This window comes from Hyposmocoma kahamanoa, unplaced genomic scaffold (genome assembly GCF_003589595.1).
Source record: "Hyposmocoma kahamanoa isolate Upper Pololo Valley unplaced genomic scaffold, ASM358959v1 99702, whole genome shotgun sequence".
Classification (NCBI taxonomy): Eukaryota; Metazoa; Arthropoda; class Insecta; order Lepidoptera; family Cosmopterigidae; genus Hyposmocoma; species Hyposmocoma kahamanoa.
Window position 1 is genome coordinate 4,895,326 of NW_020656001.1, and position 22,137 is coordinate 4,917,462.

The 22,137-nt window shown below is 38.6% G+C and overlaps 1 protein-coding gene across 1 annotated transcript in view; it reads right to left on the reverse strand.

Moving 5' to 3' along the window:
• LOC113239176 (triple functional domain protein) overlaps positions 1-22,137 on the reverse strand; it is a 154,679-nt gene that overhangs the window by 121,056 nt on the left and 11,486 nt on the right. The window contains exons 3-12 of the mRNA XM_026476045.1: positions 21,258-21,438; positions 19,513-19,739; positions 19,092-19,195; positions 17,667-17,818; positions 17,351-17,571; positions 17,185-17,265; positions 16,778-16,975; positions 16,223-16,345; positions 15,917-16,108; positions 12,810-12,979 (exon numbers count right to left, since the gene is read on the reverse strand). Of these exons, the coding sequence (XP_026331830.1) occupies positions 12,810-12,979; positions 15,917-16,108; positions 16,223-16,345; positions 16,778-16,975; positions 17,185-17,265; positions 17,351-17,571; positions 17,667-17,818; positions 19,092-19,195; positions 19,513-19,739; positions 21,258-21,438 (1,649 nt within the window). The remainder of the gene's footprint in view (positions 1-12,809; positions 12,980-15,916; positions 16,109-16,222; positions 16,346-16,777; positions 16,976-17,184; positions 17,266-17,350; positions 17,572-17,666; positions 17,819-19,091; positions 19,196-19,512; positions 19,740-21,257; positions 21,439-22,137) is intronic.

Here is a 22,137-nt window from a genome sequence, read left to right on the forward strand (position 1 = left end):
ATATATGTACCCAAAGCAACATTAAACAATGTCTTAATTTTGACAATTGTCAAACAGATGCTTGCGCAACATGCGCTTGAAAGATAATTTGGTCTGAGCTTGTCTTACATGGAGCGGGAGCGCGTTCCAAAGACAAATTGCATGAAGGGTAAAAGAATTAGACAAAAAATCAGTGCGATGAGAAGGAATGGAAAGCTTAAGGCTACGGGAAAATCGAAATTCGCAACCCGGCCGAGCGTTTTGAAATTTAAATGAACATTTAAGATAATCAGGTGCAGCCGGGTCGAACAAGATGGAGAAAAGAGTGGTTAAAATTCTTAAGGACCTGCGTTCACGGCCAATTTAGTTGACGACGAAAAGCAGATATATGGTCATACTTCCGCAGACCAAAAATAAACCTAATGCAGTTGTTAAGAAGACGATCATCTATTCAAAAAGACTTGAGAGATGTTACTGTAACACACGTCAGCATAATCAATCACAGGCAACACTACAGCTTGAACAAGGAGAGTTTTGGTTTTAATTGGAAGAAAGTTCTTAAACCTGTATAGAGCTCTTAGTGTATCTGTAACCCTACGACAAACGTCAGACACCTGGGAATCCCACGTAAGGCCTGTGTCAATAATAAGCCCCAGGTCCTTTACCTGATTTGACAGAGGAATCACTACGTTCTCAAACATTATTGGTGGCACGCACGACAGATCACAAGACGAAAAAAGGCGTGAGCTTCCAAGGATGATGGCTTGACACTTGGAAGGGTTGACATTGATACCAAACCTTTGGGACCAAACCGAGACGCGATGAAAGTCATCATTAATTAATACAATTGCATCACTTATGCCACCGACATTAACCTCGGTATAAAGCTGCAAGTCGTCGGCATACAGGTGGTAAGAACATTTGATGCTGGACGTAATCAGATTTATGAAAATAGAAAACAAGAGAGGAGAGAGAATTCCGCCCTGAGGTACCCCGGAAGTGAGCTTACACCATTCTGAGAACGAGCGATCAATACGAATCGCTTGTTGGCGATCGCGGAGATAAGAAGAGAACCATTGAGCTGCCATTGAAGAGATGTTTAGGTGGTCTAAGGTAGCAAGGCGGAGGTCATGATCCACGACGTTGAATGTATTGGAGAAGTCAATTAGGACCAGCACAGTAAGTAGAGTACAGTCCATGCCCCTCCTTACATCCTCAACAATGTTTAGCAATGCAGTAGAAGTACTATGACCTGGTCGAAAACCTGATTGAAATGGAGAAAGGATATTGTTTGAGTAAACATAGGCAGACAATTGTTTGTGAACGACAGCCTCTAAGACTTTAGAAAGAAAAGGAAGAATTGAGATGGGACGGTAATGCTTGAGGAGGCTGGGGTTAGTAACTTTTGGAAGAGGGATTACATGAGCATTTCGCCACAGAGAAGGAAAAGCCCCAGTCATCATCGAGAAATTAACTACGTGCGTGATAATAGGGAGTATACATTCTAAAATACACATAACCATAATTCTACTTACGTCATCGTGCCCAACAGCATTAGATTTGATTGACAAAACCACTTTCCTGACCTCATCTTCAGTCACTGAGGTGAAAATAAAAACAGAATTTGAAATTTTGGGCAGTGCTCTAATAAATGCAATACTTTGCTGTTTGGTGTTGGTGTCTAAAGTTGTAGTTTTGGCAAAGTGAGTATTCAGCTCATTTAAGGAGAAGGACGAAGTTATATTGTACGAACTTTGCGGTTTACCTACACCAATTGATTTTAGAAATTTCCAGGTGTTAACGGGGGAAGAATGTAAAATATCTTCATAAATATGTTTACGTTTGGCTGCTCTTACCATTTGATTACACCTATTTCTTGCAGCCTTAAAACGGAGCCAATTTTCCTCACATCGGTCGCGCTTGTATTTCCTAAACGCACGATCTCGTCTTGTCATTGCAATACGGACTGCTCGAGTTATCCATGGCGCTTTAGTTTGACAGATCGAATTGGCGCGTGAGTGTCAAAAAGTTTCAGAACTGCGGAGTTTAGTGAAAACACCGCCTCATCAACTGTTGATGCTGACAACGTAGGGCCCCAATCAAAAGCCTGCGCGTCCTTTTTTAACACTTCCATGTCAAGTCTCGCGAAACTACGTAGTTGAATTGTAGCAGGCTGAGCCTTAAGTGGTTTAATTTTGTAGCTCAAATAAATGAGGTCATGTCGTGAAAAACCTGGTGCCAAAAATTGTCCAGCCCTACCCACGTGATCAATAGAGGAGGCAAGTATAAGATCTAGCCAGGTATCCGACGCGTCTAAGTTGTGATGAGTAGGCTCAAGAGGTAGAATGGTTAAAGCTACAGATTCAATCACTGCTTTCAAAGAGCGAGCTCTCATGCTGTCTTTCACGAGGTCTGTATTAAAATCGCCCATGATTATTTGATGAGTGTATTCAGTACTAAGAGATGAGAGTAAAGTTTCGAACGAAGAGAAGTAATCTATAGAAGGAGGACAATACTTGTTACCCCTAGAGCCACTTTTATACCCTTTACCTTGATCTCGATGAGCAAGTGTTCCAAAGAACTGGAGTATAGAGAGGGAGAAGAAGAAAGAATTTTGAAAGGAACGTCATTACGGATGTAAATGGCAACGCCTCCGCCACCCTTTCCCGTGCGGTCATTGCGAAGTAATATGAAACCAGGAAGACTAAAAGATGTAGAAGCAAGGTTTGGTTTAAGCCATGTTTCTGAAATCAGAATAGCATGAATATTAGAAGAGGAGAAAGTATCAAGTAGGTCGTTATAGTGGCTAGGGATGCTTTGGGCATTTATATGACAGACGTTTAGAAAGTTCGTGAAGTTTTAGAATTCGCGCGTTAATGAATCGCCAAGGGTATCAGTATTATGAAACTCAGATTCTGAGCTATCAATAGAAAGAAAAGACGAAGGCGAGTTGCAAGCTGAGTAAAAAGAGTCATCATCTGACATTACGTGTTGCGTAGGTATAAATAGACGTATAATAAATAAATATTAATTGTTTAAAAAATAATACTTAATATAAAATAAATGTACGGAACGGAATCATGAACTTTATATAATAATATTTATTTTATTTATTTATTTATTTATTTATTGCAAATAATGTTGGTACAAGCATTACATACTAAGTACAAACATACCCCGTCGGGGTGTAGCAAAGTGAATTGTACATAAACAGCAGGATATAAACGTAGGTTCTTAAAATAGAGGTTATACAAGAGTTAAAACTAGAGAGTAGATTCCATGAAGTCTCTTACGCTATAGTAGCACCTATTTGTTAGGAGACACTTTAATTTTGTTTTAAGTATGTTGTCATTTTCTTTCTTAAGTAAGTCCGGAATTGTATTATAAATTAAGATACATCGGTAGAGCGGGCTTTCCCTGAACATTTCTAATTTCGGGATCGGCAGTACTAGTTTAGTGTTACGACGTTCGCTTCCAACAAATTCAAAAAATTTTAAATGTTTTCTAACAAACATGACAGTTTCCAATATATATATAGACGGAAATGTTAGAATTTTGTCAGTTATAAAATGCGGCCTGCACGTGTCCCTTGGGCGTATGTTGTCTATGATGCGCAGACACTTCTTTTGCAAGATGAATAAATCATTTGCCTCAGTGCTGTGGCCCCACATCACTACGCCATAACGAAGCCACGCGTAAGCGTAAGCATAGTATGCCGATAGACCACATTCACGCCTGGTATTAGCTTTAAGAACGGTTAGTGCATAAGTAAACTTTGATAATTTAGATTTTATGTTATCGATATGATTTTTCCAATTTAAATGTGTATCTAATGTTATTCCTAATAGTGTAAAATTGTTTGTTTCATCTATACTGAGGTTGTTTATAATTGTATTTAAATCTAATGGTTGCTTTTGATAAGGTTTAAACTGTATTATTTTCGTTTTGTTGAATTTTAATTCTAGATTATGTTCTAGAAGCCAGTTTTTTACATTATTGAAAGAATTTTTTATTTCAGTTATAGTATTGTGGTCGATGTTTTTGCATTTGAATAACAATGATACATCATCGGCAAATAGTATACTTAGCGTGTTTGAAATCTTAGGCAAATCATTTATATAAATTATAAACAAGATGCACCCTATTACACTGCCTTGCGGGATGGACCAATTGGTGGTAACTACTTCTGAAAGTACGCTTTTTATTTCGCCTGTATCATCGTCATGATGGTCAATTAGTACACATTGTTTTCTGTCGGATAGATACGATTTAATCCATTTAAGCGCTATTCCCCTTATGCCTACTCCATGCAGTTTATCGAGAAGGACTGCATGCGAAACTCTGTCATACGCTTTTGACATGTCTAGAAGGACTCCTACAGCATAGTTTTTGTCATTGATATAGCTAAGAATCTCTTGTACATATTTAAATGCCGCCTCCGATGTAGATCGCTTTTTTCTAAACCCGTATTGATTTTCATCGAGTAAGTTATATGTTTCTAAGAAATTATAGATTCGGTTGGTCATAGTCTTTTCAAATAGTTTGGATAACACGGGAAGCAGCGCTATAGGCCTATATTGGCTAGGGTCGTCAGTTTTCGTACCTTTTTTCAAAATCGGTTTAATTTTAGCTATTTTTAATTTCTCCGGGAAAGTTCCTTCATTATAGGATTGATTTATTAAAAATGTTAATGGTGAAGTTAGTTCGTGTATACAAGCCTTAATCAATACTGGTGGAATGCCATCAATACCACAACTAAGCACATTGGGCAAGCGGTGGATTAGGTTATAGATCTCTCCCTCCGTTACAGGTTTTAAGAACATGGAATTTACAGCAGGTGTTATTACTGGAATGCTTTGAGTGCTTTGCGGTGCCGTTCCGAGTCCACCAGACTGCAGCGGGGTATTTCCTACTGATGCAAAGTATTGATTAAATATATTAGCCACGGATAGTGGGCATTGAACGTTGTTGTTATTGTGTTTTATTTTTATATTACGATGGTTTTTGGGTTTGTGTTTAGATGTTATTTTGTTTATTATCCTCCACATGGTTTTTGTTTTATTTTTTGATAATTTCATTGCTTTAGAATGTGCAATATTTTTTGACAATTTTATACTTCTTTTGAGGATTTTAGAAAATGTTTTATAATGTTTTTTTATAACTTTATTGTTACTTTGATTTGTTATTATTTTTAGAAGTCTCTTGTGTTTACACGATGTTTTGATTCCTTTAGTTAACCATGTGTTTTTATTCCTGGTGGCAAACATTATTCGTTTTTGTGGAATGTTTGCATCTAAAATTTGTATTAATTTTTTATCAAAAAGGTTATAATTTTTATTGATATCATTTCCAGGTGCCAATATATTGTACCAATTTGTAAGTCTTAGTTCTTGTTTAAATGAAGCAATATTTTTTTCTGTAAATTTTCGTCTATAGGTGTAAGTGGGCCTAGTTTGAGTTTGAGTTTGAGAAGATAGTTTAAAACTGTAAGTCATCATTTTATGATCGCTGATACCCAAATAATTAACGTGTAAAAATATTGAAATGCTTATTATTTGTAAATAATAGATCTATGCACGACGAACTAGTGCTCGTTTCTCTTGTGGGTTTATTCACTATTTGGTGGAGATCGTATTCGAACATAATATTCTGTAGTCTTTTGTAGTTGTTAGAATCTTTAGTAGCCCAGATATTGAAGTCGCCGGTGATGACGACATGTTTACAATGACAATTTGACTTTACTTTAGAAAGAACATTAATTATAAAATCAAAAAATATTTCTATGTTACGGTCGGCCCTATAGATATTAATCAGTAATAAATTTGGCTTAATCTCAACGGCACAACACACCACTACATATTCCACTGAACAGTCAATTATATCTTGCCGGATTCTATATCTATACCCGTCTCGTACGAGGATGGCCACCCCGCCGCCTCGACGTTCACGTCTGCAGAAAGTCGCAGCTATGTCGTATCCATCAATGCTTATGTAATCTTTCTGGGCCTCCTTGATCCATGTTTCAGTTAGGCATATAACTTGGTGTTGGTGTTTCTGCATAAGGCTATTCAATGTATCAATTTTATTATATATGCTTTGTACATTTTGTATCATAATACTGAAATTAGTTTCGAAAGGAATTATTGATATCTTGTTGTTTTCTATTCTGAAATGTGTTGTTGTTCTGTGTTATTGCTATTTCTTCGGTGTTACTATATTGTTCTGGTTGTGCTTCCTGTAACCGCACAATTTTCCCATTTATTATTAACTCACCATCACGAATTATTGCATGGTGTCCATTTTTTCTTGCGTCATACATACGTTCTTGTAACTTTTTTCTTTTAGCTCGTCCTTCTTCATTTAAGTATTTATCGACACGCAATCCTGAGTTTCTAAAGCAGTAAGTACTCTGCAAAATGTTTCTCGTTATCCTCTTGCTAATAAATTCAACCACTACTGGCCGACGGTAACCTTTCCTTCCTAAACGGGCGATGTCCTCCACGTATCCTGATATATCTATTCCAGCGATCTCATAAAAAGCGTAGGTTATTCTACTAATTAAATAATCTTCGTCGTCTTCTTGCAGTTCATCAAGTCCATAAATAACTATTTTTTTACTGTTTTCGTATCTCTCTTTCTGGTTATTATTTTGGCTTAAGCGAATGAAATCCTGATTATAATTGTTATTATGCATATCAGTATTGCGAATAGGTTCATATTGTTTTTTAACATATTCTAATTCCGCTTGCAGCATAGCAATAATAAATAAATCATTTATTTCAGGCCATAGCCCATAAGATAATGGTGACAATTACAAAAAAAAACCTCAGAACTATGTTAGTATGTAGTATATAGTATTTATAAAAAGCTGAATCTCGTAAATTGCCAAAAGTCGAAAATGTAATGATTATGGAATATATTTAGTTAAAATAAGCTTAATGTAGCCGAAATAAGAAGAGTAAAAATCGTTCAAATGTTGAAACATCTATGTAGATTTAAAACTTCGGGGAATTTATCCCAAAACTAAAAAGCTGTTGCGTGAGCCGGAAAAATGGAGCAAAGTAGTCACCACTTGGTACCCACGTGATGGTAAACGTAATAGAGGGTGTCAACATCATAGATGGTAGGATGAGCTGAAGCTAACTGCAGCACCATGTTGAAGAAGAGTAGCTCTTGATAGAGCGCACTGGAAAGGTCTGGATGAGGCCTATGCCAAGAGGCACGCTGAGTTAAGAGATACTTATAATGTAAAAATTGAAAATGCAACGTAAAATTGTAATGTAAAAATATATGTAACTCTGTTTAAAAAGGCTATGAAGTAAGATGAAAGCTATAGTGAAATGAAAACTTTATACAACTTCTGCGTAATTAGATTAGAAATATCTAGTTTAAATTTCTAGTTGGCCAGACCAGTGCGACCAACGGGAAACACTAAATGTATCTCGTGAGTGAGTAGTGATCTTATGTCAATTCTGACAATTTTAAGTACTATCTGCTATAAGTGAAAAATAAAAGTATTGTTAATTAATAAGTATTTTATTTACTCCATGATCTAAATAACAATTTACTTCAATCACACTTTTTAACCTTTTGACTGTTAACCAACAATAGTGTTTAGTGTTGGTATCTTCTTTAAATATTCGACATTATAAAGCGGTTATTTAATAAAAAAACAATTGTCATGTAAGAGAAAAATTGTGTGATATTGATAAATTTCACATACTATTAGAATTTAAATAAGATTTTGGAATTATGAAGCTGACACTGGCGATTATCTCCATATTTTTATATTATTCTTATAAAACTATTGCTGGCAAAACACAGCAGTTAAAAAAATGGCGACCAAGTTCTCTTTGGCAAAAATGTGTGCATTGATTTTAATTTCATAATCATGACATTAATCCACATCAAGAAAAATGTGCTGATATTAGAATTACTATTTATTAAGAATTCAGCAATTTCCATAGATTTAGTGTATACGTACCCATAGATTGGCAATGCAAGTGAAATAGCGTTAGTATACACGTATGTTAGAGCGAGATCGGTAAACGAGACCACTTCATTATACGCTATGAGCCTGTGTGAATCTAGGGCCAGCTGGCAACGAAACAAATTTCGTTTATTTTTGAAAAATAATTGGTTTTAAAATGTGAAATAGTGTTAAAGGGACGTTTATTAGTCATGGTAACGCGTTCAGTGCCCGGATGTAAGTCATCTAAAAAGGAAACTCGCAGAATTGTACATTTCACATGTAAGTACTATTTAAATTTTTAGCTGTCCAAAAAAGCACTACCACAAAAATTTTAAAACATAAATATGTCCGTAACATTATACCATTCAAGTGCATTAATAACCCAAATGTATACGAATACAATTAAAAAATATATCACATACGTGAATTTCTGAAATAACCCCACTTTTATAGAGATTGTCGCAATCGATAATAAAATATGTTATCGAGATGTCATTAACTGAAAAAAAGAAAGGCAACGGCGTGGCTTGCATACAGCCGCAATCATCTTCATACTTAATAATATTGAATCAGAAATTTCTGGTTTTAGTACTTCATATTTAATTAATATTGCATTAGTGCATTATTTTTTGTCTACATTAAAACGAAAATTTCTTTTAATAGCGTAGTTGAGGCACCTATTTTTTTATGTTAATTATTGTTGATTCAGATTTCCTCAAAACATTGAAGTACGACAGAAATGGCTTATAATGCTAAAGAGAGAAAACTGGGTTCCCAAAAAGTTTTCAAAAATATGCAGCAAACACTTTGAGGAAAAATGCTTTTCCTTTAGAGGCAAGCAAAGACTAAAGTTACGTTCTGGTTCTGTACCCACATTATTCATATTATTATGTATGAATAATGTATGTCGGTATGTCTTACAATTAATGGATTTTTGTGTAGTACTACTCTCGTCAACAACAAATCAGCGATTTGTTGTTATTAGTGTTCTGTTCTGTTCCGAAATACGATACTCATATGGGATCACTTGATATTGAGGTCTTCTGAGAATACCCCAGTGCCTGTTCCTGAATTTGTTTTCGATCCATCAGTGAACACGCGGACCTCCCTGGGGTTCAGCCCTTCGTGGGGATCTTCAAATAGTTGTATCTTGTATTTTTTGTCAAAGATGTATTGTTTTGGGATCCTATCCACAGCCGCCTCCAATAGCGGTTCCTCTTTAACAGTCTTATAAAGAATTTCTGTATGAGGGGTCCTCATGTGCTTCCAAAGGCCTGCTCTGTATAGACGCATTGCTGTAGACGCCGCTACCTGTCTAATGAACAGTGGGAGGGGTTGCAGGTCCAGCATCGCTTCGAGGTCCGCAGTTGGAGTTGTCCTCATGCAGCCAATCGTCGCCATGCAGGCTAGTCTTTGGAATTTGTCCAGCTTGTCGGTTGCGGTCGTCAACTTGGTTCGTGGCCACCATAATATCGCGCCGTAACTGATCATGGGTTTTATCACCGTTTTGTAGAGCCATAGTGTTATCTTGGGTGAAAGTACCCATTGTTTACCTACCATCCTATGGCACTGCCAGAAGGCGATAGTAGCTTTCTTAATTTTGTATTGAATCATTAATTAATTAGTTAATTAACGTCTCGGCGTTTTGCGATACTTCAATACTTCAGATAAATCTATGGAAATTTCAGTCACTCTTTATTAAAGAAAAATCGCATGCAAATATGGCACATATTTGTAGTTAAGTGTTGTTTATGCAGTGAAAATTTCAACATCGAAATCATTTCAACATTTGAATAACTTACTTTACATACTAGTGGCAGGCTTTTATGAATTTCCTTTGAATGAGAAGAGCAAATTAGATTTTTTTAAATTACCTAAATTTTCTATACTGATCAAAATCGTATTGTAAGTTTAGTCTGAAACTTCAAGTTGATATCACACACAAGTTGAGTCACTTATCCTTTATACTGAATCAATTTGTTTTGAACTAATATTGTTTAGACAACCATAGAGACATCTTAGGTTTTCTGAATATCTTTCTAACAATATGTTTTCTACTTTTAACACAGTTTTTGCCTTGTCCATGGTAAAGTTCATTCTTCCATTTCGGAAGTAGAACCAAACAGAGAAGGAGTGGCTGTTGATGAAACTTCTCGAGAAGAAAGTATTTCAGCTGTCGTCCTAGCACTGGTTGTTTCCCTTATTCTATAATTTGTACTCTTGTCAACCATTTTTACTTCACACTGTTTTGCAGCGTATATCTAAAAAGTAGATTGGATACTTCTTAATGCAACCAACAAGATTTTTGTTATAAGAATGCTTCATAGCATAAGAAAATGATATAACTAAATAAACTGTACAAGTAATGTGCAAGTCGGAGACATATTGGGGACTACACAAACTCTCCATGTTTTCTTTTTTTGCTGTTGCTGCTGGTACTAGGTTGGAATAGCAGTTATTAACAGACTTCAAAAAAAGGAGGTTTTCAATTCGACTGTACGTTTTTTTTGTATGTATGTTACGCGATAACTCCGGTATTTGTGACCGATTTTCATGATTCATTTTTTGTTGGAAAGAGGGTATCTCCATAGTGGTCCTGTCTAATTTTGAACAAAATCATCCACCTCTAAGGGTGGCTGTTCACGCATGAAGATTCATTTTTATAAACAGCGCCTAAATTTTATCACAAGCAGCAATTATTTTAATGGTTGATTTTGCTATTCTCCAATTCAAGGCGTTTCTCTCTCTCTCGATATACTTTGAAAAGTGAGAACCGATTTTTATTATATTTTAGTGGCAAACTAGGGGATGAACCGGGGTTTTCACAGGTAACCGATTTCATTAAAACATGGTAATTATATGTAATTCCACGTACTTTTGAAGTCGGTTTTTTAGTACCCTGTACTGAGATTATTGTAATTCACTGTCTTTTGATTCACTCGGATGCTGAAAACATATTAGTGTTAGCTTTATATAGTATACAATAAGTAAATTTACAATCATACGAATCAAACAGTTGAATTCATACCTCATTCAATATACGGATATTGCGCAGCTTGACTGTGCGTTTGAGTTTTTGCTCATATTCAATAATTTTCACTTTGAAACAGTTCACCAATCTCCGGTCGGCTACAAAACTAATAGAATATTACCTCGAAAATTTCACAGTATTCCTAAAAGTGAAAAGAAAAAACAAAGACAAAGTATTGTTTTATACAGGTTTATCAACTTACTTCAAAGTGATATTCACAACAAAAATAGTGTAAACTTTGAAGTAGGTATCTCACGTTTACTTCACGACACCATTTAATATGAACAAAGATCTTGCTTGGATTATTTATTGAACCATTTTCGTAAGTATGAACAAAGCACTTTCTGTATTCCGTAGCTGTGTTATATTTGATATTTTGTTGTATTCCATAGCTGTCTTATATTTGATATTTTGTCTACCGGCAGTGAAATTAAAAGGTGCAAAGATAGTAAGGTTATGTTTACAAACGTGAAGTGACATTTAGTTTTATTTTATTTTGTATTTTTCCATTACCCACGGACAAAACATTACAGAGCCACTGATGCTGTCATTGAAAGTCAAATAATAATAATAATAATAATAACGCTCACACTCAACATAGCCCCGCACTAGGGAAACCCTGTGCCGCGGGTGCCATGGACACACACATAGACAACCACAAATTACACCCAAACTCACGAGAGAAATAAATGTAGGCCATACAAATATTTCTCCCGGCCCGGGAATCGAACCTGGGACCTCTGCGTGGCAGTCGGCATGGTAACCGTTCGGCCACAGAGGCAGTTAAATAAAGGTCAATACTATTTTTTGAAAAATATAAAGAATCTCAACGTAATATTGACAAATGCACAAAAAAGATTAATCAGCAACCTTATTCCTCGAAATGGATTTTGAAATAGAGTTCAAAAAAAAATTAACAATACCCATTCACAAAAATGGAAAAAACGACTTGGTTACGAATTATAGGCCTATTTCTATATTGCCCACCATAGTAAAAGTCTTCGAATATATAGTCATATCTTCAGGCATGTCAGGAATAAACCATCACCGAATCAGAACCGATTTATTACGAAACGGTCTACGGATACAAATCATTGTAGTAGCATTGGCAGTCGATAATTCTGGACAAGTAAATGCAATATATACCGACTTTTCCAAGGCCTTCGATAAAGTCAATCATCGCAAATTGGTAAATAAATTAGCTCACTTCGAGGTTAGGGACTCCCTGCTTCAGTGGTGTAAATCATATTTGAATAGCATGTTCTTAAATTGTAATGGTTGGTTATAGTTCAAATTCTTTTATTTCATGCTCTGGAGTGCCGCAAGGTTCAAACCTTGGGCAATTATTCTTCATTATGTTTGACCAACGAAGACTGATGCGCGCTTGAAGCTCTTTACGATTTAATGATTTGTTGGGTTTTAAGCGCGGACCCGACGTCCATTTGTTGGTAGTATTTGTGTCTTCAGTAGAGATTAATTTTATACGTGGAGTTCCTAATGAATCTAATAACAATTTAGCGGCCTCTCCTACTAGTTGTCACCCACAAGTTTTGATTTAATTTTCGGTTTCGCAGGGGTTTTTTTATAAATCGATGGACTGGTTCAAGTTTTCCACTATTGTCATCACTTATATCGAAACAAATTGGCTAAAAAAACATCCGAGAAACTTCTCCTTTTAATAACGTGAGACAGTAGACAACTCGTGGAACCTTGCCTAGTAACCACTTTTAGGGCAAGTTGGGCCAAATGGCCAGGGACTGTGCGTGGTGGAATTGTACTGGAGGCACATGTGTTATGCTGTTTGGATAATAGTGATAAATAAAGCACCTGAGATCTTGTAACAAAGCTTCGCCCTGTGCAATGGTAGCGGCGCAGGCGTCAAGACTGGCGGCACGATGCTGCGCACACTGCTCTAGCGCTCGTCTTGCCGCTTCTGGCGTATCATCTGTTGCGCAAACGCCGCCTCCGCTTCTTAATGTTTCCAGCCATTGAAGTAACTGTTCAAAAATGTATCGTTAGGTTCCATTTTGAGAAAGCACATTAGCAAATACCAAGTATAATATAATAAGTGCAGTCCCTTACTGCACCAAAGATTTCATGTGTAGAATTAGATCAGTTTGTCTCTAATGTGTAAACAGGCCCACACCAGCTAATTTCAACTAGTACAAATTAACCATGGAAGATAGTACCATGTATATAAAACTACGTAGTAGTTAGTGGACATTTCAATGTAGACCTATTGGAAAACTGTTCTACTTCTGTATGACTCATTAATTTATTTAAAAGTTGTTAACTTAATCAATATTTTCTTAGAACCAACTCACATTACTACCTCCTCTTCTACTTGCATTGATAATTTTTTTTTGCAACACAGACGCAGTATCTCAATTAATAATTAATTGATTAAGATCAGACCGTAATGGCCAATTGCTTCTCTTGATTGCAAAATGAGCAAGGAGATAAACCAATTTCTCTGCAGATCAATTTATTTATTTATTTATTTATTTAATCAATATTGCGAGTGGGCTCACAGAGCGTATCCAAAACACCCACAAGCTTAGGCAACATTACAAATTATTGATAAAGAATTGCGATACAATTAAAATAAAATAAAATTATAGATACAATTTAACTTACAAATGTCAAAACTTTAACCTACTTAGTATCTAATTTCCTACACGTAAAAAGTCATTATTTAAAAATATGTTCGCGTTCCTAAGAATTTGTCCAAAGGAATCAGCAAATAAGTCCATGTCATAGTGGTCAGCGAGCATATCTCCGATGAGCGTGAGTGCCCGCGCGGAGGGCGCATGCGCAGCGCGAACGGTGCGCACTGCCGGCCGCTGCAGCAAGCGCAGCCGCCGACGCGGCGTCACTATCCCAGCCTCATCCCAACTAATGCGAGAGGGCACCTGAATGCTAAATTTCTCGAGAATATCTGGACTATCGATTTTATTATGAACGATTGATAGGTAGTGTAGTACTAGCATCCATTTCCGCCTAAATGCAAGTGTTTCTAAATCGACCATAGCAGTTACAAATAAGGAGGGGTAGAGAAACGGAAATTACCACAGAACGAATCATTAGATTTCAAAACAATATCTGCAATATTTGCGGTTCCCTGTCCCGTACACCAGAGGTTCAAAATATTTTATATAGCACGTTTTGTTGCATTAAAAATGAATTTGATAATGTATTATAAAAAAAATGTTAACTTCCAACGGGGAGACCAAATTCAACGACTGAGCAACAGTATGCATTCATAAGAGTAGGTCTGTTTGTATGAGCTATATGCCATGAAAACATTATACTAATTAGAATTTTATGGAATATATTATATAGTTAAAAAATATTTAAATACATATGAGTATTACTATATATGCTGAGGTTACATTTTACAGCGATAAAATTAGACAATCGATAAATAAATCCAAAACTACTCGGAGTATAATACATAAAGAGTCAGGCAGAAATAGTTCTAGAATTAGATGGCAAATTAATACTCATAAAATCTAAAGATGAGGTAGCCCAAGTTTTCCAATCGTTCTTTTCGAATATTGCTATGAACACTGCACAATCATTAAATTCTTCTCCTTATTCAAAACTGGCGATCTCTGGGGCATATTGACTAAGTAATTAATATAATTACCCACATTTAGCTGTTGTATCAGATTTGATGGAATACGGCAAGGTTATTATTTTATTCTAAAGCGATAGGATAGTTGATCCCAGCATATATAAACTCATTTCCATTCTACCTGTTTTAAGTAAAATATTCGAAGAGGTTATGCTGTGTTCAGCCCTATTTCGGCAGGAATCACATTATTTATAGTGAACAATATGAGTTTACTAGTGATAGATCGACTAACGATATAGGAGTAGTACTACTAGAACACATCTTTGATGCTCGGTCATAAAACGCTATTGGTGTTTTCTGTGACCTCTCAAAGGCATTTGATTGTGTGGAACATATTACTCTTTTAGGAAGCTGAAATATTTCGGAATAAATGGCAAGGCAAAAGGACGTGGTAAAAAATCGTAAACTAAATTTATTAACAATACACGGGCAGTCTATCATCCCGTTCATAATTTTATGTAAGAAATATAAGCCTAAATATATATATATATCTCTCAACAGTAGAATTCAGAAAGTAGACACTAACGAGTGACTTCTTTGGGTTATCTGGTAAAATGGGTGTACCGCAGGGCTCAATGCTTGGACCTTTCTTATTTCGCATTTATATTAATGGTCTACCATTCTTTGTTAAGGACCTTTGCGAAATAGTATTGCTTGCTGAGGACAAATCATTGATTTTTAAGACAGACATTAATTTTGTCAATATTAACGATACCCTGTCATATGTAGTTTATTGGTTTAGTGTTAACAATTTATTGCTTAATGCCAAGAACACAAAGCGTATTAAATTTGAATTACCTAACATATAATCGCCTAGTTCAATCATAGAAATAAATGGTGAAAGTTAGATCTTGTTAATAAACCAGTCTTCTTGCGAAAGACCTTAGATAGTAAACTTTAATGGTTTTCACATAATATCTTCATTGACCAGCAGATTAAGCTCCGCTGCATACGCAGTCCGCAAAATACGCGAGCTTACCGATGTTAGTACTGCAAGACCAGTTTGGTTACTTCCATAGTATAATGTCCTACAGGATTCTCATGTGGGGTAAAACGGCAAATATACAAACCATATTTGTGTTGTAAAAACGTGCAATTCGTTCTTTGTGCCGTTTAGGTTCTCGGGTTTCTCTCATAGAAAAGTTTAGACTTTCACTATTCAAAACCATCGATCACCGATCACGTCGCGGTGGTTTATTATAGACGATGGGAACGCGAAAAAGCGACCTGACGTAGACGCAGCGTGGAACTTTCTGACCGCGTCGTCCGTCACGGAGCGAAATGAAATAAGGCTCACCTCCTTTTCGTGCGTGTATAGTAGCACTGCGAGATCCAGTCTCCTCCGGCGGCGATCGACTCTCGCGGCGAACGCGGCTACGTGCGCTTCCAACTCCCGCGCCACGCTCAACACTTCTTCGGGGTCGCATTCGCCGGAGCGAGCCAGCTCTTCTGCGGCCGCGAGTAATTTCTCCGCATTCGTATACGTGTTCTGAGCAAACGATCTATGTTATGATTCGTCACAAAAAAAATTGGACGTCAATTTAAGGCCAGCCGTTAGGCGTACCGCTCGACACGAGCCGGAACAAACCCAAATATCACTCACCTGCGCGACATTTTCGAAATGTTCATGAGATTTCTGGTAAACTCTAGCTTTACTGAGATTTCTTCCGATTCCCGTGTTCTTTTGCAAAAACACTTCTCCGTGATTCGCCAACCAGTCGAGCACCTAAAAAAATAAAAACATGCGATCAAATCGGTAATTGCATATTTACTAGTTGTAGGGAGACCATGTAGGGAGGGAGATCACTTCGTTCGTATGACCGATTGCGACTATATCGACCCCGAATCCAGCGGTGCAGGGACAGAAATAAATAGGTAATAAAAATTAAATTAATTAAATTTTAATTGAATTGACATTCAATTATTTTTTGTGAAATTACTCCTCTAGTTTGTTATAATTATTAATACAAAGATCGAACACTCAGAAAAAATTCCTTTCGACCGGATCGAATTAGAATTTTCGAGAAAGGAATTTTTCTGAGTGTTCGATCTTTGTATTAATAATTATAACAAAAATTAAATTGTTTCAACGCTCCGTATTCAATCCCTTCGGAATAGACGCTCCGCACTCGGTCTCTCCCTGTGACGAGTCGATTACCTGTCTGCAATCCTCTTTGTATAGGAGCAGGGCGAGTCGCTGATGGAGTTTGAGCCTCGCCTGGTGGTACCTGGCCTCTAGCGCTCGATGGTGGCCGAGGATCTGATGAATGACGGCCAGGACGTGATTCGCACCAGAGCTGTAGTCCGCGGCAGGATCTCCGCCGCTGCCGCTTGCCGTGCTCCCCGTTCCGTCGCTCTGCGAGTTATTGTCGTAGTGTTAGAGCCTCGGCGATGGCCGAAAGGCGCGCTCGAACAAGTTTCGTCGGCGTTCGTGCAACAGTGTTTGTTGCGAGATTTGCGCTCCGGCCGTTCGTTCCGTCCGTGACCGATCTTCAAAACGTATTCCGAGCGAGGATTGGGAGCCGCGGAGCGAACGACCTCGGTGCCGGGTCGGGGCGGACTCACCGCGTCGGCAGGGTCCGTGCGGTGGCACACTTGCACGAGGTGGTCGAGCTGGTACAGGAGTTTCTTGCTCGTCGAGTGGACCTGCCGACGAGTGCGCAATCGGTGAGTGGGCACTGGACGTTCGGAGTGGATCGCCGGGAGACCGGCTCCGCTAGGCTCTACCTACCTCCGTGTAGGCCTGACACATGTGCTCCAGCAGCTGGCGGTGGCGCTGGGCGTGCTGCTCCAGCGCGCGCGGGTCGCCGCAAGGCGCGCCCCCCTGCCCGGTGGCGAGCTGCAGGGCCACGGCGCACTGCGCGCCCCAGCCGCCCACGGCCGCCGCGTACGCCTCAGCCTTGTGGTGGAACACCACCGACAGGGACAGCACGGCCGAACGCTCCTCCAGACCTGCGAGACATACCTTAGGCCCAGTCGGACTCGGTACGGGCGCGAATACCTCGCGCCGCGAACCGCGACGACCGAACGTGTCGGAGCGTTCTTGCCTGCGGAAAGCCGCTTGTAGGCCCGTTCTAGGCGACGGGCCAGAGACGTGATCTGCGCCTGAGCGTAGTGTCCCTTGTCGGCCAAGCGCCGAGCGGCGGCGGTGACGCGGGCCACACTGGGCCGCCCGCCGCCGGTACACGCAGCCGCGAACCTTACAAAAACAAACAAACAGTTACATTCGTTCGCTATTTCCTCAACCCGCCTCGGGCCATCGCAGTGCACCGCAAAACGCGGTCCTACGACTTGTCTCATTTAGCTTCTCTTTTCAAATACCTCGCAATTTAATCTTTGAACTCTGCACATAAAGCAGTTATTCTTAACAGTAGTTTACGTGACTGTTACATAATGAAAGACATTAAAATGCGAAAGTGGGTTTATGAAACAAGCCTAAAGACGAGTTTCATAAAAACATCACACGAGTGTTTGAATGCCTAATTGTGTACAGTTACGAGTACATACACTGCTTTATCTACACACATGTTATAACCTCCTACGGTGTGTTCAGGAACCGCATATTACGACTGGCGAAATGGTTGCAAATAAAAACTTTTCTCACGCATGTCACACAACCGTAGCTTTTATTTAATTCATAGACAAACTAGAGTCGGCCCCAACTACTACATCATTCGATAATATTAAAAATTTCATTTCGAATAAAACGTCATCTCGACTGATATTAGAACTGAGGTTGGATCAAATTGTTTTGTTATTCAGAGATATTCTAAATTTCAATGTAATAATAAAATCGAATTTGATGTTTTTTTTGTTTTGTTTCTGGCACTTCGCGGTTTGCGTTTGTGCCACTGCAAAACGAGGAAACTTATTCACGGTAAAAATGGAAAGGAAAAATAATTTGCAAAAAAGAATCAGGGAAGTGCGATAACGGTTACATAGGAATACATAAATATAAGAATTATGTGACAAGCGTAATAGCTATTGTTCACGTGCACGTGACGTAAACAGACAACCTGACCGACAAGCTTCCCCTACTATTTATATAAGTATATATTCCGTAGCGTATGGTTAGGGCTAGGCTGTTAGGTAGGCAACTAGGGTTGTTAGTGATAGTACAGCTTTCCCTGACCACTCATGTATAGCCAGCTAGCTACAGCTAGGTAGTTGACTGTACAGCTATGAAGGAATAATAACATTTTCACAAATAAGAAATTTGTTCTAACAAAACTGTTATCTTTATGCTGGTTGTAATTTGCGGTTTTCGAACACATCATAGTGGGTTTATGATATGTGTGTAGATAAAATATATAGCTTTACTATGAAGATTGTATAATTTACGTTCTTTTGTAATTACTTTAATACTATTATATATTTATTTACATTTGTTTTCATTGTATTGTAATAAATGAAGTTATATTCATTCGCTTTCCGGCCATTGGGTGCGACACGCTATAGTAGTATATATTTACCTAGCGTGCTCCTCCTGCAACCGTTTGGCGGCAGCGCACGACCGGCCGATCTCAACGTAGGTAGCGAGAAACGCCGTCCGATGATTGACGATCCATTCCAGCATCTGATGTAAATTGCATTATTGTAACGGCCACGTAACGAAAACGCACTCGGAAAGACGGCACTAGAGCGATGGGTGTGCGGAATATGTGGACGTCATAGTCGTAGTCGAAGCCGAGTACGATTGAACGCGCTTACCGATCGGATAAATCGTCGGCTGCATACTAATACATAACATAAGGGTAATGTCTCTCCCGAGACAACTGCGCGAGTCATGCAAATCGCATTTATTTTCTGCGTCATATTATAAAACAAGCCACGGTCACTTTGGTATTTGAAAGGAAGAACGCCGTGCCGACCCTCCCGCGCTTCGTACCGCACCTTCTCGCAGTCCTGTTCGAAGAGCCGGAGCTGGAAGCACTGATCGAGTTGCATCTTTTTGTGTTGCCAGAGTTTGTGCGCGTGCGCGTGCGCCGAACGGACGGCGGAGAGCTGCGCGCGGACGGCAGTCGGGGATCCGCAGTGGAACGCTGCGCCCTCGCCGCCACTCACGCTCGCCTCCGCGCACGCCGCCTCCGCCGCCTGCAGCCGCTGCACAACTCGTTCACCTGGCCAACACGACGCGCACTCTTACCATTTCCAACGACACTGCATCGTTACGCCCTACGCCCTACGACGCAACAGACGCCACACATCAAACTCTCCATTCTAACGCTCCATTCCTCGTAAGCAAATAATTATAATTAATAGACTCGAGCGCACCATCGCTTCGCGACGGCCGAAAGCAGTCAATACACATGGCATACGACAACACGGCGACGACAGTCTCCTTTTTCAGCGCGACTGTGATCGTGGAACGCAACCGGCTCGTGGAATTCGACTGAAACCACTAATGCAGTGCGCTCATTGACCACCGCGTCGGCAGGTAACGAGTAATCGAACCACTCAGGCGTGGCTATGTAGCATAAGTAACACTCATTAACTGGCCAACGCTATCGGCACTAAACTATGATAATCAATATTGCAAAGAAAATACGCTTTACACTTTTGGACGCCTCTAAATTTACAAAATCAAGGAAACGTTATATATGTGCGCTACAACCGTCGGAATTCCAAGCCGCATTCTTTTCAGTTTCAACTAATAGAAAATTTATTAACTAGCAAACGGACGGTATAAATAAAGTGGTTTTTTCTCGCTCAACAAGAAAGGAAGTCTCGCATGTACCAAGTCACGTCAGTAACTTAATATCGAATGAACGGATCTTTAAATACAAATAAAAGCGCCGAATACATTTTCATTTTTTTATTACAACACTCTGCAGCGACATTGCACGTTGTTTCACACTAAATATTTATAATGCGATCATTACTATATTTTAATATAATTTTCGCATTTTAATGATAATTTTTTCATTCATATCTCTAATGTGTGTCTATCTCTATCTTTCTCGGTCCAGTTCTGGTAACTTGCACTTTTGCTAAATTGCACCTAAGGAGAAGATTGAATACAATACGATTTGAACGTGACGATTTAGGTCCCGCATTGTATCACACAACAAACACACAGGTGACGAGAGGGGCTCCGCAATGCCTACAGCAACAAACGCGACTGTTCGAGATTCAGTGAGGTATATGAAGTCTGTTTCTATACATGAGTTATTGTTAGGTGCATCTTTAAATGGCCACAGTAAATGAATTCATGGTAGTGGCAAATTAAATTATCGAAATCTAAACGACAATTAGTTCATGTGAAAGTGATGGCCAATTGTAATGGCAACTACAAATTGATTGATTAATTGAATGTATCGATTTGTTCAACTCAGTCATACTAGCAGTTTATTTATTAAAACAAACGTTCAAATTTTTTATCGAGCTAGATGTATTTTAGATATATTAAGAATTTTAGAATTATAGATTATGCCAGGCATAAATAACGGCTTGCAAAAATGCCTGTCACTTTCAAAACCCGTACTCTGCACTTCAATTCAATAAACAATTCACCTTACCTCGTCTCCATTGAAATACATTAAGACATGTAGCACTATCCCGTGATATAAAGATTCACCCAGTAAAGGACTTCATTTTTTCAGGGAAATCAGCAAATTGGAGAACTCCTGAAAGTTTACCTTGTGCCTCAAGTTCGTCCACAGGTACTTTTGCTAAGCGCTTGCTTATATCGGCGTGCGCGTCAATTGCTCTACGCGCACCCGTGACATCATCGGCAAAGTCAGCGCGTGCGACGTCTTCTTGGAGGTCATCCAATCGGTCGAGAAGTTCACCAGCTTGCCACAGAAGTTCTTCCAGCGCCTAAGTACGAATATGATATACATAAACCAACTTAACGAAGCGTATCATGCGCTGCGCTATAGAGATGATTAATATAATATACAGGGTGTAAATTTGAGACGGGGCAGCAAGGCCCGCTACCTTAATCGTTGTAATTTCAGGAAAACGGTTCCAGAAGACTATCCATGAATTTTGAAGATATTTTGATTGGCATTCACAGATTTTGAAAAAATGGTACAGTTAGCCAGATAAAAGGCAATTTTTACAAAACTTTTTTTTATGCCAATCGATCCGGTCTCTGGTAAGAATCAATAGTCTCTATGGGACCAACTGAGGTAAGAGTACTCGAAATGGCAGAAATATTTTTACAATATTTCAATGCCATACCATCAATCTATCAGTGCTTTCATTCAATCTTGTCATTGGTTGAAACAATTATAACGTGAAATACTTTCACATATTATTTGTAGCATTTAACGTTTGGTGCGAAACGCGAAATAGCTGATTAGTTTATTGATGTTAAATTTCACGTTTAAGTACGCTAAGCGCTAATGCTATATTTAGCACTGATCAAGTATTATAATTATAGTTATGTTATAAATTAAAATGTTGGTTTCGTTTTAATACGATTTTGAGCTAATGGTGGAACATTTTAAGACTTTCGTGGTTATTCACTAAATGATTATCACTAGTATCAGGTTTCTTACCACGGTATGACTT